Genomic DNA, 15608 nt, shown 5'->3' with positions numbered 1-15608 from the left:
AAACGTCAAATACCTTTGTAATGCTAGACTGACCATTCTTCTCAGTTGCCTACAGCCTAAATGCACCATAGCAGAGTTACGAGTTACACAATCTATTCCGTAACAAATTGACTACTCACCTCCTCGAAAGTGTTGGTGAGAAGCAGGGGGTAAAAGGTCTTGTAGTATTCATCATAAGAGCTGAAGCTGAAGCCTACTTCCATCAACGGTAACTCACATACCTCAGAGGGTATACCAAACTGCTTGTAGTTACTGAACATATCAAAGGTCCATTTCAGGATGTGTTGAATTAGGTAGTTGGTGTCAAATCTGAAGCCAACCTCTGGGTTGGGCATCTGACTTCGGGAAGGGCCATAGTGACTGGAGGTGGAGGGCTGGGGGGTGGAACCTATGTTGCTGTGCTGGATAGGGCGGAGGGGCTGGCCAGGTGGACGGGGGATGTTTTGTTCAGGTCTGGGTGGTGGTTGTTTTGGTGGATTGGGTTTAGGTGGTAGTTGTGGTGCAATGGGTTTGTATAAGAGTCGATTCAGTGGAAGAGACTGACCAACCTCTGGATAAGGAGGTGGTTGTCGTACACAGGGACTTCGTGCTGGCACAACTGGCCGGGCAGGCACAACTGGCCGGGTAGGCCTACCTCTTCCAGCAGGGGCAGAAGAAGCCGACAATGGAGCATTGGCAGTCCTCTCCATCTCTTGCACCAAGGAGGCACTCCTAGAGCTTGAGGTTGCGTAGATCTTGGTGGTGGACGGCTTGGCCTTTTTAACAGACATAGGAGACATTCCTGGTTTCAGGAACAAGCGATCATCATCCTGAGTCAAGCTAGAGCGCGAGGGTGGCGGAGTATGCGGTTTCTTAAAAGTCTGTGTGGCAAGTGGAGCCTCTTGCCCTTCGTTTGCCTGTTTAGGCCATGTCCAGTCTGAAGATCCTCCTTTTTCCTCAAAGGGCATCTGGCTGTCTGCGTCAATGTCCATGTCTACAGGGTCCCGCTGTGTGTAGAATAACTCTTCTTCCTCCTCCTCCAGCTGCGAGCACATCTCCATTTCAGTTGGCTCCATTTGGGTGAGGTACATCCATTCTGCATCATAATCTTCACCTTCATTGCTTTTGGGGACTTGACCAGAAGGTCCAGGTGTGACATCATCATTCCTTTGAAAGTATGGAGAGATCTGCCTGTCCATGTTGGACACCACACTACTCACTGTATTGGAGGATGCTGGTTTGTTCTCATTGGCTCTTTGAGAGCTGCAATTGACCGTCAGCTGTTCCTCATGACGGGTAGGATCTAGCTGGGAACACTGCAGGTCCTCATCTTCATCGTCCTCCTCTGTAACAAAACTGGGAGTTTGAATTTCATCAATCTTTTTTGGATTTCTCTTCATTGGCTCTGCCTTTGCAGAGATTCCAGCTCCCAATGCCTGCTTGCTCTGCCTGAAGAACTGGAACAGCTTATTGTTACTCCCTTTGACCACTCTCTTCTGAGGGAAGGTCACCTTCGACCTCTTGGTCTGTCGGGTAGGCTTCTTGGCCTGTGGGACATTGACTGTAGCGCCGTGGTGCCTCAGATCACCAACAATATCACGTGATCCCTGGGAGAGATCAAAGGCCTTTCGCACCTTCTTCTTAAGGCCAAGCTTCTCAGCTGTGGACACAGGCTCTGTGGCTTTTCTGACTTTTTTAGGAGGGACAATGGCTGGAGTTAATGACGTTTTGCGTGAGATGGCTGATGTGGTTAAGGAAAAGTGTGTCTCAGTGTCCAGTCTGTTTGAACGTACCGTTGAACTGCAATTTCTCAATGGCGGTGTGACTGCATGGGTCGCATCCTTCACAGGCTCTTTGATTAGTTTTTCTACCACCGTAGGTTTCTTGCTCAGGCACTTGGAGGCCAATGGTTTTGCATCAACAAGAAGATTTCTTTTTTTGACAACAATGGCCCGTTTGAGCCCTTGAGGTGGGGTCTTAGGCTTCTCAAGCTCCTTCTCAACCTGCTGACAGGCTCTTTCAATATCCTCGTCATAGATCGGTTGTGTATCACATTCCCAGCTTGATAAAGGCTCTCTTGAAGTTGGACTGACAGGGCTATTTTCTTTGAGCTTTTCGGGTGGTATGTTACTTTCCGAATCTCTGTTGGACCAGGCAGAGGCCATATCTTCCTGTGTTTCAAATTCAAACACCTGAGACTCACTCATGTCTCCATCGTAATCACGCCAGGGACTAGGATTCTGGTCAGAGGCATCTGGTTCATTTTTTATTTGGGAGGTCTTAGAAAAACTCTCAGTACTTCTTGCTCTAACAACATCTAATGTAGCCTCGTCATCAGATATAACAATTACATCAGAAGTTGACTTTGGTGGAGATTGTGGTCGGTCAAATTGTCTCGAGTTTCCTTTACTCCGATCTCGTGAGGATTTGGAGCCTTCTTTCCCTTTAAGATTACTTTTTAAAACAGAGAGGGGCACATTGTCCACGGATTCTTGGAGGCATGGGGGGGGCCGGCTAATGCCGTGGAGGTTGGATGCCTCCTCTCTACGGCTAGTCAACAGATTTTCAGGTTTCTCTTTACCGAATTCACTGAGCCCTACAGAGGGCCTGGCTCTCTCAGACTTGGACTTCTTGGTCATAAGCTGGCCGAGTCTGGATTTGATCACCTGTATTTTCTCTGGATCTGCCCTCAAGGAAGTTACGTTGTCTTGGGTTGGTCTAGAATCATTAGTCGGCTCTACAAACTCCTCTTCAGGGGTTAGGGGCTCCTTTTTCAGCAACGCTAGGTCTATGTCCCACCCACTCTGAACTCCATTAGAACCCCCACCACCAGATGTACTGCCTTCGACATCATCCCACAACCCTTCCCGTTTTATAGGAGGGTTAAATTCAGCTAAGCTGCTAGGTCCCGAGGGGTCATTGCTTGACTGAAGTGGTGGTGTGGTTGGTGCCACAGGCCCTGCCTCAATGTTCAGCGGTTCAGGTGGAGAAGTACTTATGGTTGGCCTGTTCATCATCATCTTGACATAGTCCTTCAGACAGATCTGAAGCTCCTGAATCTCCGACCTAATCAGCTTCCACTCCCTCTGTTGCCCTTCTCTGAGGTGCTTGTTCAGACGGTTCAGGAAGTGGTGGCACTTGCTGTTGGGGTTCAGCCTGGTCCCTTCCTTCAGCAGGGACCGGATGATATGCATGCATGCCTGTGGAACAGCCCTGCTAGTAGAGGCCTTTCGGGGCACACTGACCCTTAAGGAGGATGTGGAAGACACCGAGTGAGAAACTGGACCTTCCGAGGTATGGACGAAAGCGTCACCAGGCAGGGTGGAACATTTCACCAACACGCCCACCCACTTAGGAGCGCAGTAATAGAGCATGTTCATGCGGCCACTCCCCAGGTGCAATTCGATGATATGGACCAGAATAAGAGTGAAGAACTCTGTGACTTTGTCACATATGCAAACCTGGGGCGTCGGGAGGTCTGTGCTGATCTCCCCACATAGGTAGTGGACAACCTCAGTAATGTATAGGACGCTGTGTTCGTCAAGGTCCATAACAGATTTCACAAAGGGGATGAACCAGAGAAATGTGCTGTCATGCACACGCAATGCCTGTCCCACTTCTGAATGCAGGAGAGTGACCAGAGAACTCATATCCTCATAGACCACATTGCTAGCCACACCACGTGAGCGTCTGCTTCCCTACAAAATAAAATAGTAATACATAACATGGTATTACATAAGATTACAGAAATGCATAGGAAGTTAACATACCTTCTACCAACTCAATGTATTTTGTAATATGACATTTAATAAAACCATGTGTCACGCCTGGAGTGGCTCCATCAAACTAAAGGCCACTGCACACAGATGTACCCCACATGTTTAACTCAGGTTGGGTTATTCATTCCTATTAACCTCACTAGGGTAGGGGGCACTATTTTCACCTCCAGATGAAAAGCGTTCCCAAAGTAAACTGCCTGCTACTCAGGCCCAGAAGCTAGGATATGCATATTTGATTTGGTTAGAAAACACTCCAAAGGTTCTAAAACTGTTTGAATAATGTCTGTGAGTATAACAGAACTGAAATGGCAAGCGAAAACCTGATGAAAATCAATCCAGGAAGTGCCATTATTTTGAAATGACTCTTTTTCCAATGAAAGCCTATCCACCATTTAAAGGGATAGGACCCAGATTCCATTCCCTATGGCTTCCACTAGTTGTGAACAGTCTTTAGACATTGTTTCAGGCTTTTATTCTGAGAAATTAGGGAGAATGACAACTTTGAGTGAGTGGATAGTGGGATGTCCCCAGAGCTGTTTGCTGCACACGACCGAGAGCGCACCTTTCTTGTTTTTATTTTATATTGACGCCGCTATTGTCCGGTTGAAATATTATCGATAATTTAGGCTAAAAACCTGAGGATTGATTATAAACATCGTTTGACATGTTTCTACGAACTTTACCGGTACTATTTGGAATTTTCGTCTGCCTGTTGTGACCGCATTTGAGCCTTTGGATTACTGAACAAAACACTCCAACAAAATTGAGGTTTTTGGATATACTTTACCGAACAAAACAAACATTTATTGTGTAACTGGGAGTCTTGAGTGCAACCATATGAAGATCAAAAGTGATTTTTATTATTATTATTATTATTTATTTAATTTTATTGCTATTTCTGACATTCGTGACTCATCTACTTGGCTGGTAACTGTATGTAATGTTTTGTGTGCTGAGCGCTGTCCTAAGATAAACGCATGGTTTGCTTTCGCCGTAAAGCCTTTTTGAAAACTGACACGGCGGCTGGATTAACAACAAGTTAAGCTTTATTTTGATGTATTACACTTGTGATTTCATGAAAGTTAAATATTTATAGCAATTTAATTTGAAATTTGCTCTCTGCAACTTCACCGGATGTTGGCCAGGTGGGACGCTACCGTCCCACACTCCCTAGAGAGGCAAAGACAGTTCACAATAAATAACCTCACTGTCCCTGACTAGCGGACGCTCTTGACTGGTAGCACATGAAACAAGCTTTGAATCCTTCTGTAAGAAAGATCAGGGAGAATAGCTTGAGAAGAGCTTGTTAAAGCGGTTTGTTGTTCCGCATCGTGCTTTTTACGCTAAAGGTCATGTTTTGGGAAAGCTTCAAGTGCACAACACTAACCACAGATGTACATCGAAGAATTAGGTACAACTAATAATATACAAATGCAACAGATGGATGTTATTACCTTGCTCACTTTGTTGTTACTGTCATATACCATCTGACTGCAGGTCACCATGTCATCATCACATGTAGTTTCTGTTTTAACCCGTGATCTACGGAGCAAAAGAAGAATAGTATCAACCATATGCTTAACTTGGAAGAAATAACAATATGAAAGAATTCAAGGCAAGATAAAGAGTGACACGTACATCATGGTTTGTTGTCTGATGCTCTCGAGCTCTGCAGAGTAGCTAGGGCTTTGTGTGATGGCCTGGAAGGCTTGGGATGGCTCAATCTGACCCCAAAACCTGGAGCCCAAACAATCCAAGATCACCATAAAACATTGCAAGACTGGCCAGAAGGGATCCATCTCGTTGGATGGTTCTTCATCTGGGGAAATAAACGTTAACATATTACGAGCTAAGTCATTTAGGAAGGTTCATTTTTATCTGTGTTGGACTATGGTTAAGCACTGGTACATACTTGTGTACAAGGCAGTGCTGGGCTACTCCCTACATATCTTTGCTCCCAACTAACATCACAATCCCACAGCCTATGCTCACAGTCAGGGCTCTTTCCCAGTTCCTAGGGCAAGGGCTGAAATGTGGGAGAACAAAACAAACTATAACATTCTCTGGTCTTGGAACGAACTACGAAAGACTAAAAAACTGGAGAGGGTATCGCTGTCTGTGTTTAAAGCCCTGATAGAAGAAAATGTAATTGACCAATGCAATTATTTTGAATGTATTGTATGTACACGCAGACTTCTTCCTACTGACCGCTTGCCAGGTCCCTATTGCAAAATAGGTTTCTAACCATTAAGGTCTTTTCCTGGTTAAATAAAAAAGGTTACATTTATTACTCTCAAAAGGAAGAAACTGAAGAGAGCAAATTAGCTCTACTGACCAGCATCATGTTCATTTGGCACAATGGAAATAGAAAAACTGTTTAAGATAGGCAGAAAACAAAGTAGCTATTCCTTTACCCTTCAAGGCATTAAGGATACAGAGCAGTATGTTGGCCTGTTTGTCTGGCCCCAGGAACAGGGAGTCCATAGCTTGGGCATCCAGCTGTGTCAGAAGCATACAGATACCTGGGGGTGGGGAGAGGGCATAAACTGATGCTTAATATTGACTGCGTTGCTCATTAACAAGTTCTCTATTCACATTCTGTACTGTTTACCCTGTTGCTCAATAAAATCAATACTGAACACATGTAATGTGTTGGTCCCACATTTCATGAGCTGAAATTAAATCTAACCTAAAAGTTTCCTTACGCACAAAAAGCTTATTTCTCAAATTTTGTACACAAACTTGTTTACATCCCTGTTAGTGAGCATTTCTCCTTTCCCAAGATAATCTATCCACACAACAGGTGTGGCATATTAAAAGCATGATCATTACACAGGTGCACTTTGTGCTAGGAACAATAAAAGGACACTATAATGTAGTTGTCACAACCCAGTGACACAGATTCCTCAAGTTGAGGGAGCATGCAATTGTCATGCTGACTGCAGGAATGTCCACCATAGCTGTTGCCAGAGAACGTAATTTTAATTTCTCTACCTAACTCAGCAAAAATAGAAACGTCCTCTCACTGTCAACTGTGTTTATTTTCAGCAAACTTAACGTGGAAATATTTGTATGAACATAACAAGATTAAACAGACAAACTGAACAAGTTCCACAAACATGTGACTAACAGAAATGGAATAATATGTCCCTGAACAAAAGTAACAGTCAGTATCTGGTGTGGCCACCAGCTGCATTAAGTACTGCCGGACATCGCCGCCTCATGGAATGGACCAGATGTGCCAGTTCTTGCTGTGAGATGTTACCCCACTCTCCCACCAAGGCACATGCAAGTTCCCAGACATTTCTGGGGAGGGGGGAGGGGAGTTGGCCTAGCCCTCAACCTCCAACCAACAGGTCAAAGACGTGCTCAATGGGATTGAAATGAAAGGTCTTCGCTGGCCATGGCAGAAGACATTACTGTCTTGCAGGAAATCACGCACAGAACGAGCAGTATGGCTGGCAGCATTGTCATGCCGGAGGGTCATGTCAGGATGAGCCAGCAGGAAGGGTACCACATGAGGGAGGAGGATTTCTTCCCTGTAACGCACAGCGTTGAGATTGCCTGCAATGACAACAAGCTCAGTCCGATGATGCTGTCACACACCACCCCACACCATGACAGACCTACCACTTCCAAATCGATCCAGCTCCAGAGTACAGGCCTCGGTGTAACGCTCATTCCTTAGACGATAAACGAGAATCTGACCATCACCCCTAGGAGACAAAACCGCGACTCGTCAGTGAAGAGCACTTTTTGCCAGTCCTGTCTGGTCCAGCGACGGTGGGTTTGTGCCCATAGGCAACGTTGTTGCCGGTGATGTCTGGTGAGGACCTGCCTTACAACAGGCCTACAAGCCCTCAGTCCAGTCTCTCTCAGCCTATTGAGGACAGTCTGAGCACTGATGGAGGTATTGTGCGTTAATGGTGTAACTCGGGCAGTTGTTGCCATCCTGCACCTGTAACGGAGGTGCGATGTTCAGATGTACCGATCCTGTGCAGGTGTTGTTACATGTGGTCTGCCACTGCGAGGACAATCAGCTGTCTGTCCTGCCTCCCTGTGGCGCTGTCTTAGGCGTCTTACTGTACGGACATTGCAATTTATTGCCCTGGCCACATCTGCATTCCTCATGCCTCCTTGCAGCATGCCTAAGGCACGTTCACGCAGATGAGCAGGGACCCTGGGCATCTTTCTTTTGGTGTTTTTCAGAGTTAGTAGAAAGGCCTCTTTAGTGTCCAACGTTTTAATTACTGACCTTAATTGCCTACCGTCTGTAAGCTGTTAGTGTCTTAACGACCGTTCCACAGGTGCACGTTCATTAATTGTTTATGGTTCATTGAACAAGCATGGGAAACTGTGTTTAAACCCTTCACAATGAAGATCTGTGAAGTTATTTGGATTTTTACAAATTATCTTTGAAAGACAGGGTCCTGAAAAAGGGATGTTTCTTTTTTTGCTGAGATTCTAAAACGACAAAGGCGGCTTACAGACTTTGGCAGTAGGTTCAACCAGCCTCACAGCCGCAGACCAAATGTAACTGCGCCAGCCCAGGACGTCCACATCTGACTTCAACACCTGCGGGATCGTCTGAGACCAGCCGCCCGGACAGCCGATGAAACTGTGGGTTTGCACAACCAAAGAATTTCTGCACAACTGTCAGAAACCGTCTCAGGGAAGTTTAAATTCTACCGGGCAGGTGGAAAGAAAGCGTGCAAGGCATCATGTGAGTGAGCGGTTTGCGGATATCAACGTTGTAAGCAGAGTGCCTGATGGTGGCAGTGGGGTTATGGTATGGGCAGGCATAAGCAACAGAAAACAAACACAAATGCATTTTATCTATGGCAATTTGACTGCACAGAGATACCGTGATGAGATCCTGAGGCCCATTGTCGTACCATTCATCTGCCGCCATCACCTCATGTTTCAGCATGATAATGCACAGCCCCATTTTGCAAGGATCTGTACACAATTCCTGAAAGCTGAAAATGTCCCAATTCTTCCATGGCCTGCATACTCACCAGACATGTCACCCATCGAGCATGTTTGGGATGTTCTGGATCAACATGTATGACGTGTTCCAGTTTCCGCCAATACCCATCAACTTCGCACATCCATTGAAGAGGAGTGGACTACATTCCACAGCGCATAATCAACAGCCTAATCCACACTATTTGAAGGCGTTGTGTCGCGCTGCTTTAGGCAAATGGTGGTCACACCAGATACTGAATGATTCTGATACACAACCCTACCTTTTTTTAAAGGTATCTGAGACCAACAGATGGATATCTGTATTCCCAGGCTTGTGAAATTCATAGATTAAGGCCTAATGAATTTATTTCAATTGACTGATTCCTTATATGAACTGTAATAGTAAAATCTTTTGCGTTAATATGTTTTGTTCAGTGTATAAAACACTGCTGTGGATCATATAACGGGTTTAGTAGTTGTTTGCACTTTAGAAATGGTTAACTTAACATAGAGCATTTATCAGTTGTTTCACAAAAAACATACACTCTTGGAGAAAGGTCAGGAAGAACCCCAAATGTGAACACAGGGTAAAGAAACATACCCAACCAGTAGTTTTTGGCATTTTTGGAATCGTAAAGATGCGGTTGCAGCAATGTCATCTTAGTCGTCGGATCATAGGACGTATCCATGTCTGGGAAGTTCTGGGGGATTCTAAGCTCGACAATGTAGAACATGCAGGTGAAGATGTCCTGAAGGTCATAAAAGTCGTCTCGGTCCACCTTCCCTAAAGACCTTGCAGCACCAATTGCCCACCGCCTAACCTGAAAGAATAAATAACAGCAGAAGTTATGACCGTAAAGACTTCCAGAAGCTTTTGTGACCATGTCAGACAGACGAGAGCCTTAAGCTCTTTAGCAAATATAAAGAAAATGTATATATTTATTTTATTACCACGGAACCAATAAAGTCCACATTTGTTTTTTGCAACAATTCAGCAGGTAAGTTATTACCGTCTCGTTGGGGTGGACGAGGAGGAGGTAGATCCCTGGATCTTTAGAACACACCCGGAAGGAGTTATATTCCTCCATCTTACAAATTGCCTCAACACACATTTCACCTGGAAAAGAGAACATCTGATGAATTTAAACCCACCAAGAGCACAGTCCAGGACTTAATCAAGCATGCTTCATTCCTAAATTTGGTTTGGGGGCATTTATAGGGAATCCATCACCTACATTTAAATGAAAGTACTCACTCAATTCAGGGGATGCCAGCAGGTAGGGGTACTTGAGGACCTCTGACAGGGGAACCCCCAGACGGTCCTCGTACACTGCGGGGCTGATGTTTGACACTCCGATTTCCCGGCCGTCCTCTTCTACATAGCTGAGGTCCTTAGCCGGCTGTGCGTCTTTCGCTGCATGAGAAAACAAGTCCAGGAGCCTGGACGTCTCCAACTCCCATAGCCTCTGTGTGGGAGAGAGTATTTTGGGAGGGGGATAAGTGAGTGAGAGGGGGAGAAAGAGCAAGAGAGATTATGTTGAGTAAAGGAGTAGATAAAAACGTAGGGAAGGTATGTGGACACTGACTACAGTATATCAAGTACGTGCCTTTTTTTGTGATCACACCTGCCTCTCCATATTGTGGTCTTATTTTAATACTCATCTTTGTGGATTAATCAACCACAAACCATAGAGGTTCCTCCTTCAAAAGTTGTGGGCTGCTGCAGAATTCTATGGCACATTATTTAATTGTTAGCCATTTTTACCATTAATGCTAGTTTGACCACCAGAGGGCATCTTTGAGAAGCATTTGATAGTCTTCAATATTGGCATTACTAAAGAATTTAAAACCTTTTTTGTAAGAACATAACCAATCCCATATACTACCACATTTTGCTTAATTTGATTAACATTCTGGGGTTTCCGTTAGGATGGATCAGAAAGTATGGCGCTGTACAATGTGACGATCGGGAGTAGGCTACAGTACTAAGAGCATAAGCTTTATGTAGGTGCCGGGGCTATATGACTGTGCCATCAACTTGATTATATATGAATATAAATTACATTTGAGATTACTTCATTTTCAACAACAAAAAAGTGAGTGATTGGAATTGGAATAAAGGGCTAAATATTTGTATGTTTTTAGAGGGAGAGAAATGTCCCTATGGGACTCCCAATCACAGTCTTGATGTGATCCATAATAACAATTATACCCCCCCTTCCACATGTTAATGGTTTCAAAAGTATCAATTAGGATATGAGTTAAACCACAATATGTGGTATTATTTGTTCCGTCTTTCTGGAAGATTAAACTGAAATTGCAACCCATCACGGCCGGTTGTGATACATCCAACCTAACTAAGAAATACATTTGACGATGGGTGGATTCTCCCCTTACCCTCCTTTATGGCTGGGCGATATGGCCAAAATATTATATCACGGTATTTATATAAAAATAATCATTATATATTTATATCCCCAAATTCCGGGTTGGAGCGAGTAGTCGCATTTCGCGTCGCTCCGCTTCGCTCCACAGGTAGTATTACATTTCATTTCATTTCATTACAGTACAACGGTTTGATTTGTTTGATCTTAGCAATTTCTTCTTAGCTAGCTACATAGCAGTCTTTGTATCAAAGATAATTGTGTAGTTTAGAGTAATTATCGAGGTTAGCTAGCCAGCTATTTTCGTCCTTCTAACGTAGTCAACACTGCTAGCTAGCCAGCTAGCAGTAGCCAGCTAGCCAACTCCTACCGAATAGCAGCACTGTAGAAACTATTACATTACAACGGAACGACTTGATTAGTGTAGTGTTAGCTAGCTACATAGTTGTCTTTGCTGTCTTTGGTACTAAAAGATAATTGTGTAGTTGAGTAATTATCGAGGTTAGCTAGCCATCTATTTTCGTCTGCCGCGTCGCCGTTCTCCTACCTAGTCACACTGCTAACTAGCCAGCTAGCCAACTCCTACCGAATAGCAGCACGGTAGAAACTACTACATTACAACGGAACGACCTGATTAGTGTAGTGTTAGCTAGCTACATAGTTGTCTTTGCTGTCTTTGTATCCAAGATAATGTGTGAGTTTAGAGTAATTACGAGGTTACCTAGCATTAGGTAACCTCCTTTGCATTAGCGTAGCCTCTCCTGTAGCCTGTCAACTATGTGTCTGTCTATCCCTCTTCTCTCCTCTCTGCACAGACCATACAAACGCTTCACACCGCGCGGCCGCTGCCTCTAACTGGTGGTCCCAGCGCGCACGACCCACGTGGAGTTCCAGGTCTCCGGAAGCCTCTGGAACTGCCGATCTGCGGCCAACAAGGCAGAGTTCATCTCAGCCTATGCTTCCCTCTAGTCCCTCGACATCTTGGCACTGACGGAAACATGGATTACCACAGATAACACTGCTACTCCTACTGCCTCTCCTCGTCTGCCCACGTGTTCTCGCACACCCCGAGAGCTTCTGGTCAGCGGGGTGGTGCACTGGGATCCTCATCTCTCCCAAGTGGACATTCTCTCTTCTCCCCTGACCCATCTGTCTATCGCCTCCTTTGAATTCCATGCTGTCACAGTTACCAGCCCTTTCAAGCTTAACATCCTTATCATTTATCGCCCTCCAGGTTCCCTTGGAGAGTTCATCAATGAGCTTGACGCCTTGATAAGTTCCTTTCCTGAGGATGGCTCACCTCTCACAGTTCTGGGTGACTTTAACCTCCCCACGTCTACCTTTGACTCATTCCTCTCTGCCTCCTTCCCACTCCTCTTCCTCTTTTGACCTCACCCTCTCACCTTCCCCCCTACTCACAAGGCAGGCAATACGCTTGACCTCACTCTTTACTAGATGCTGTTCTTCCACTAATCTCATTGCAACTCCCTCTCAAGTCTCCGACCACTACCTTGATCTTTTCCCCTCTCGCTCTCATCCAACACTTCCCACACTGCCCTACTCGGATGGTATGCGCCGTCGCAACCTTCGCTCTCTCTCCCCCGCTACTCTCTCCTCTTCCATCCTATCATCCTTCCCTCTGCTCAAACCTTCTCCAACCTATCTCCTGATTCTGCCTCCTCAACCCTCCTCTCCTCCCTTTCTGCATCCTTTGACTCTCTATGTCCCCTATCCCTCAGGCCGGCTCGGTCCTCCCCTCCTGCTCCATGGCTCGACGACTCATTGCGAGCTCACAGAACAAGGCTCCGGGCAGCCGAGCGGAAATGGAGGAAAACTCGCCTCCCTGCGGACCTGGCATCCTTTCACTCCCTCCTCTCTACATTCTCCTCTTCTGTCTCTGCTGCTAAAGCCACTTCTACCACTCTAAATTCCAAGCATCTGCCTCTAACCCTAGGAAGCTCTTTGCACCCTTCTCCTCCCTCCTGAACCTCCTCCCCCCCCCCTCCTCCCTCTCTGCGATGACTTCATCAACCATTTTGAAAAGAAGGTCGACGACATCCGATGCTCGTTTGCTAAGTCAAACGACACCGCGTGGTTCTGCTCACACTGCCCTACCCTGTGCTTTGACCTCTTTCTCCCCTCTCTCTCCAGATGAAATCTCGCGTCTTGTGACGGCCAGCCGCCCAACAACCTGCCCGCTTGACCCTATCCCCTCCTCTCTTCTCCAGACCATTCCGGAGACCTTCTCCCTTACCTCACCTCGCTCATCAACTCATCCTTGACCGCTGGCTACGTCCCTTCCGTCTTCAAGAGAGCGAGAGTTGCACCCCTTCTGAAAAACACCTACACTCGATCCCTCCGATGTCAACACTACAGACCAGTATCCTGCTTTCTTTTCTCTCCAAAACTCTTGAACGTGCCGTCCTTGGCCAGCTCTCCTGCTATCTCTCTCAGAATGACCTTCTTGATCCAAATCAGTCAGGTTTCAAGACTAGTCATTCAACTGAGACTGCTCTTCTCTGTGTCACGGAGGCGCTCCGCACTGCTAAAGCTAACTCTCTCTCCTCTGCTCTCATCCTTCTAGACCTATCGGCTGCCTTGTTACTGTGAACCATCAGATCCTCCTCTCCACCTCTCCGATTGGGCATCTCCGGCGCGGCCCACGCTTGGATTGCGTCCTACCTGACAGGTCGCTCCTACCAGGTGGCGTGGCGAGAATCTGTCTCCGCACCACGTGCTCTCACCACTGGTGTCCCCCAGGGCTCTGTTCTAGGCCCTCTCCTATTCTCGCTATACACCCCAAGTCACTTGGCTCTGTCATATCCTCACATGGTCTCTCCTATCTGCATGCAGACGACACACAATTAATCTTCTCCTTCCCCCTTCTGATAACCAGGTGGCGAATCGCATCTCTGCATGTCTGGCAGACATATCAGTGTGGATGACGGATCACCCCTCAAGCTGAACCTCGGCAAGACGGAGCTGCTCTTCCTCCCGGGGAAGGACTGCCCGTCACATGATCTCGCCATCACGGTTGACAACTCCATTGTGTCCTCCTCCCAGAGTGCTAAGAACCTTGGCGTGATCCAGGACAACACCCTGTTGTTTCTCACTAACATCAAGGCGGTGACCCGTTCCTGTAGGTTCAGGCTCACAACATTCGCAGAGTACGACCCTGCCTCACACAGGAAGCGGCGCAGGTCCTAATCCAGGCACTTGTCATTCCCGTCTGGATTACTGCAACTCGCTGTTGGCTGGGCTCCCTGCCTGTGCCATTAAACCCCTACAACTCATCCAGAAGCCGCAGCCCGTCTGGTGTTCAACCTTCCCAAGTTCACGTCACCCCGCTCCTCCGCTCTCTCCACTGGCTTCCAGTTGAAGCCGCATCCGCTAACAGAACATGCCGCTTGCCTACGGAGCTGTGAGGGGAACGGCACCTCCGTACCTTCAGGCTCTGATCAGGCCCTAACCCAAACAAGGGCACTGCGTTCATCCACCTCTGGCCTGCTCGCCTCCCTACCTGAGGAAGTACAGTTCCCGCTCAGCCCAGTCAAAACTGTTCGCATGCTCTGGCACCCCAATGGTGGAACAAACTCCCTCACGACGCCAGGTCAGCGGAGTCAATCACCACCTTCCGGAGACACCTGAAACCCCACCTCTTTAAGGAATACCTAGGATAGGATAAAGTAATCCTTCTGTTGGAATCATGGAAATAGAATGACTATTCTAATTCTATAGTTTGAATATAATAGTGGGCACTTTGAATACAGTGTTGTAACTTTAATGGGTTACAGAGTTAATGTTTACAGTTAATTCATGGAGCTGTATCTAAAGATATTTTCTTTACAGTTATTTACATATGTAATTGTATTAGAATTTGTGTGTTGGAGATTGAGAGAACTACATACATATTTTGTTGTATTGGTTAGTATTGGATTACGCTTTCGACTGCAAGTTCTAGAATGCCTTGCGACAGGAAGTAGAGAGAGAATGCGCCAGTTATGTACAAGTGATTATCCTGACTATCGCTAGTAACTTTTATTGTTTTGTAGAATCTAAAGTTGTTAAATGTAACGTGAACATGTAGTATTACTAAAAGAAGCTTTCATTTCAAACCCGACGTTCCGAGTCATTACTTTGAAGATAGTTATTCTATATACAGTGTTGTTTGAGATGACAACAAATTAAAATGCCAGGGAGTTATTGCGACAGGGTACAAACTAAAGTGTTAAGTGTTTCCACCATTCCATCATAAAATACAGTATACCGCCCAGCTCTACCCTCCTTCTAGGCAAGTCTATTGTCCTGCTAATAGCCATAATGGCGCTGTACAACGTGACCATGTGTGTTTGATAGAGTATTTCCCAGTAAAGCAACAATTTGTTTACCTTCATTAGCCTACTTTGTTCCAATAAATGTCATTCAGTGATATTTATTCCCATAGTAATTTGTTATGGACCCATAAGGAAATAATGATCTGCATTTTTAAAGATCATTT

The 15608-nt window shown here is 45.9% G+C and overlaps 1 protein-coding gene across 4 annotated transcripts in view; it reads right to left on the bottom strand.

The window, feature by feature from the left end:
- The window catches only part of setx (senataxin), a 49840-nt gene that overhangs the window by 23853 nt on the left and 10379 nt on the right, over window positions 1–15608 (bottom strand). For 3 of the 4 annotated variants that reach the window (XM_023984487.2, XM_023984490.2, XM_023984489.2), the window contains exons 3-9: window positions 9982–10192; window positions 9737–9843; window positions 9328–9547; window positions 6173–6280; window positions 5397–5577; window positions 5213–5300; window positions 120–3677 (exon numbers count right to left, since the gene is read on the bottom strand). In XM_023984487.2, the coding sequence (XP_023840255.1) occupies window positions 120–3677; window positions 5213–5300; window positions 5397–5577; window positions 6173–6280; window positions 9328–9547; window positions 9737–9843; window positions 9982–10192 (4473 nt within the window). The remainder of the gene's footprint in view (window positions 1–119; window positions 3678–5212; window positions 5301–5396; window positions 5578–6172; window positions 6281–9327; window positions 9548–9736; window positions 9844–9981; window positions 10193–15608) is intronic. The other variant, XM_023984488.2, reaches the window with a different exon arrangement.

Source organism: Salvelinus sp. IW2-2015, linkage group LG4q.1:29 (assembly GCF_002910315.2).
Source record: "Salvelinus sp. IW2-2015 linkage group LG4q.1:29, ASM291031v2, whole genome shotgun sequence".
Classification (NCBI taxonomy): Eukaryota; Metazoa; Chordata; class Actinopteri; order Salmoniformes; family Salmonidae; genus Salvelinus; species Salvelinus sp. IW2-2015.
The sequence above is the reverse complement of the archived record's forward strand: the minus strand, read 5'-3'. Positions and strand labels throughout refer to the sequence as shown.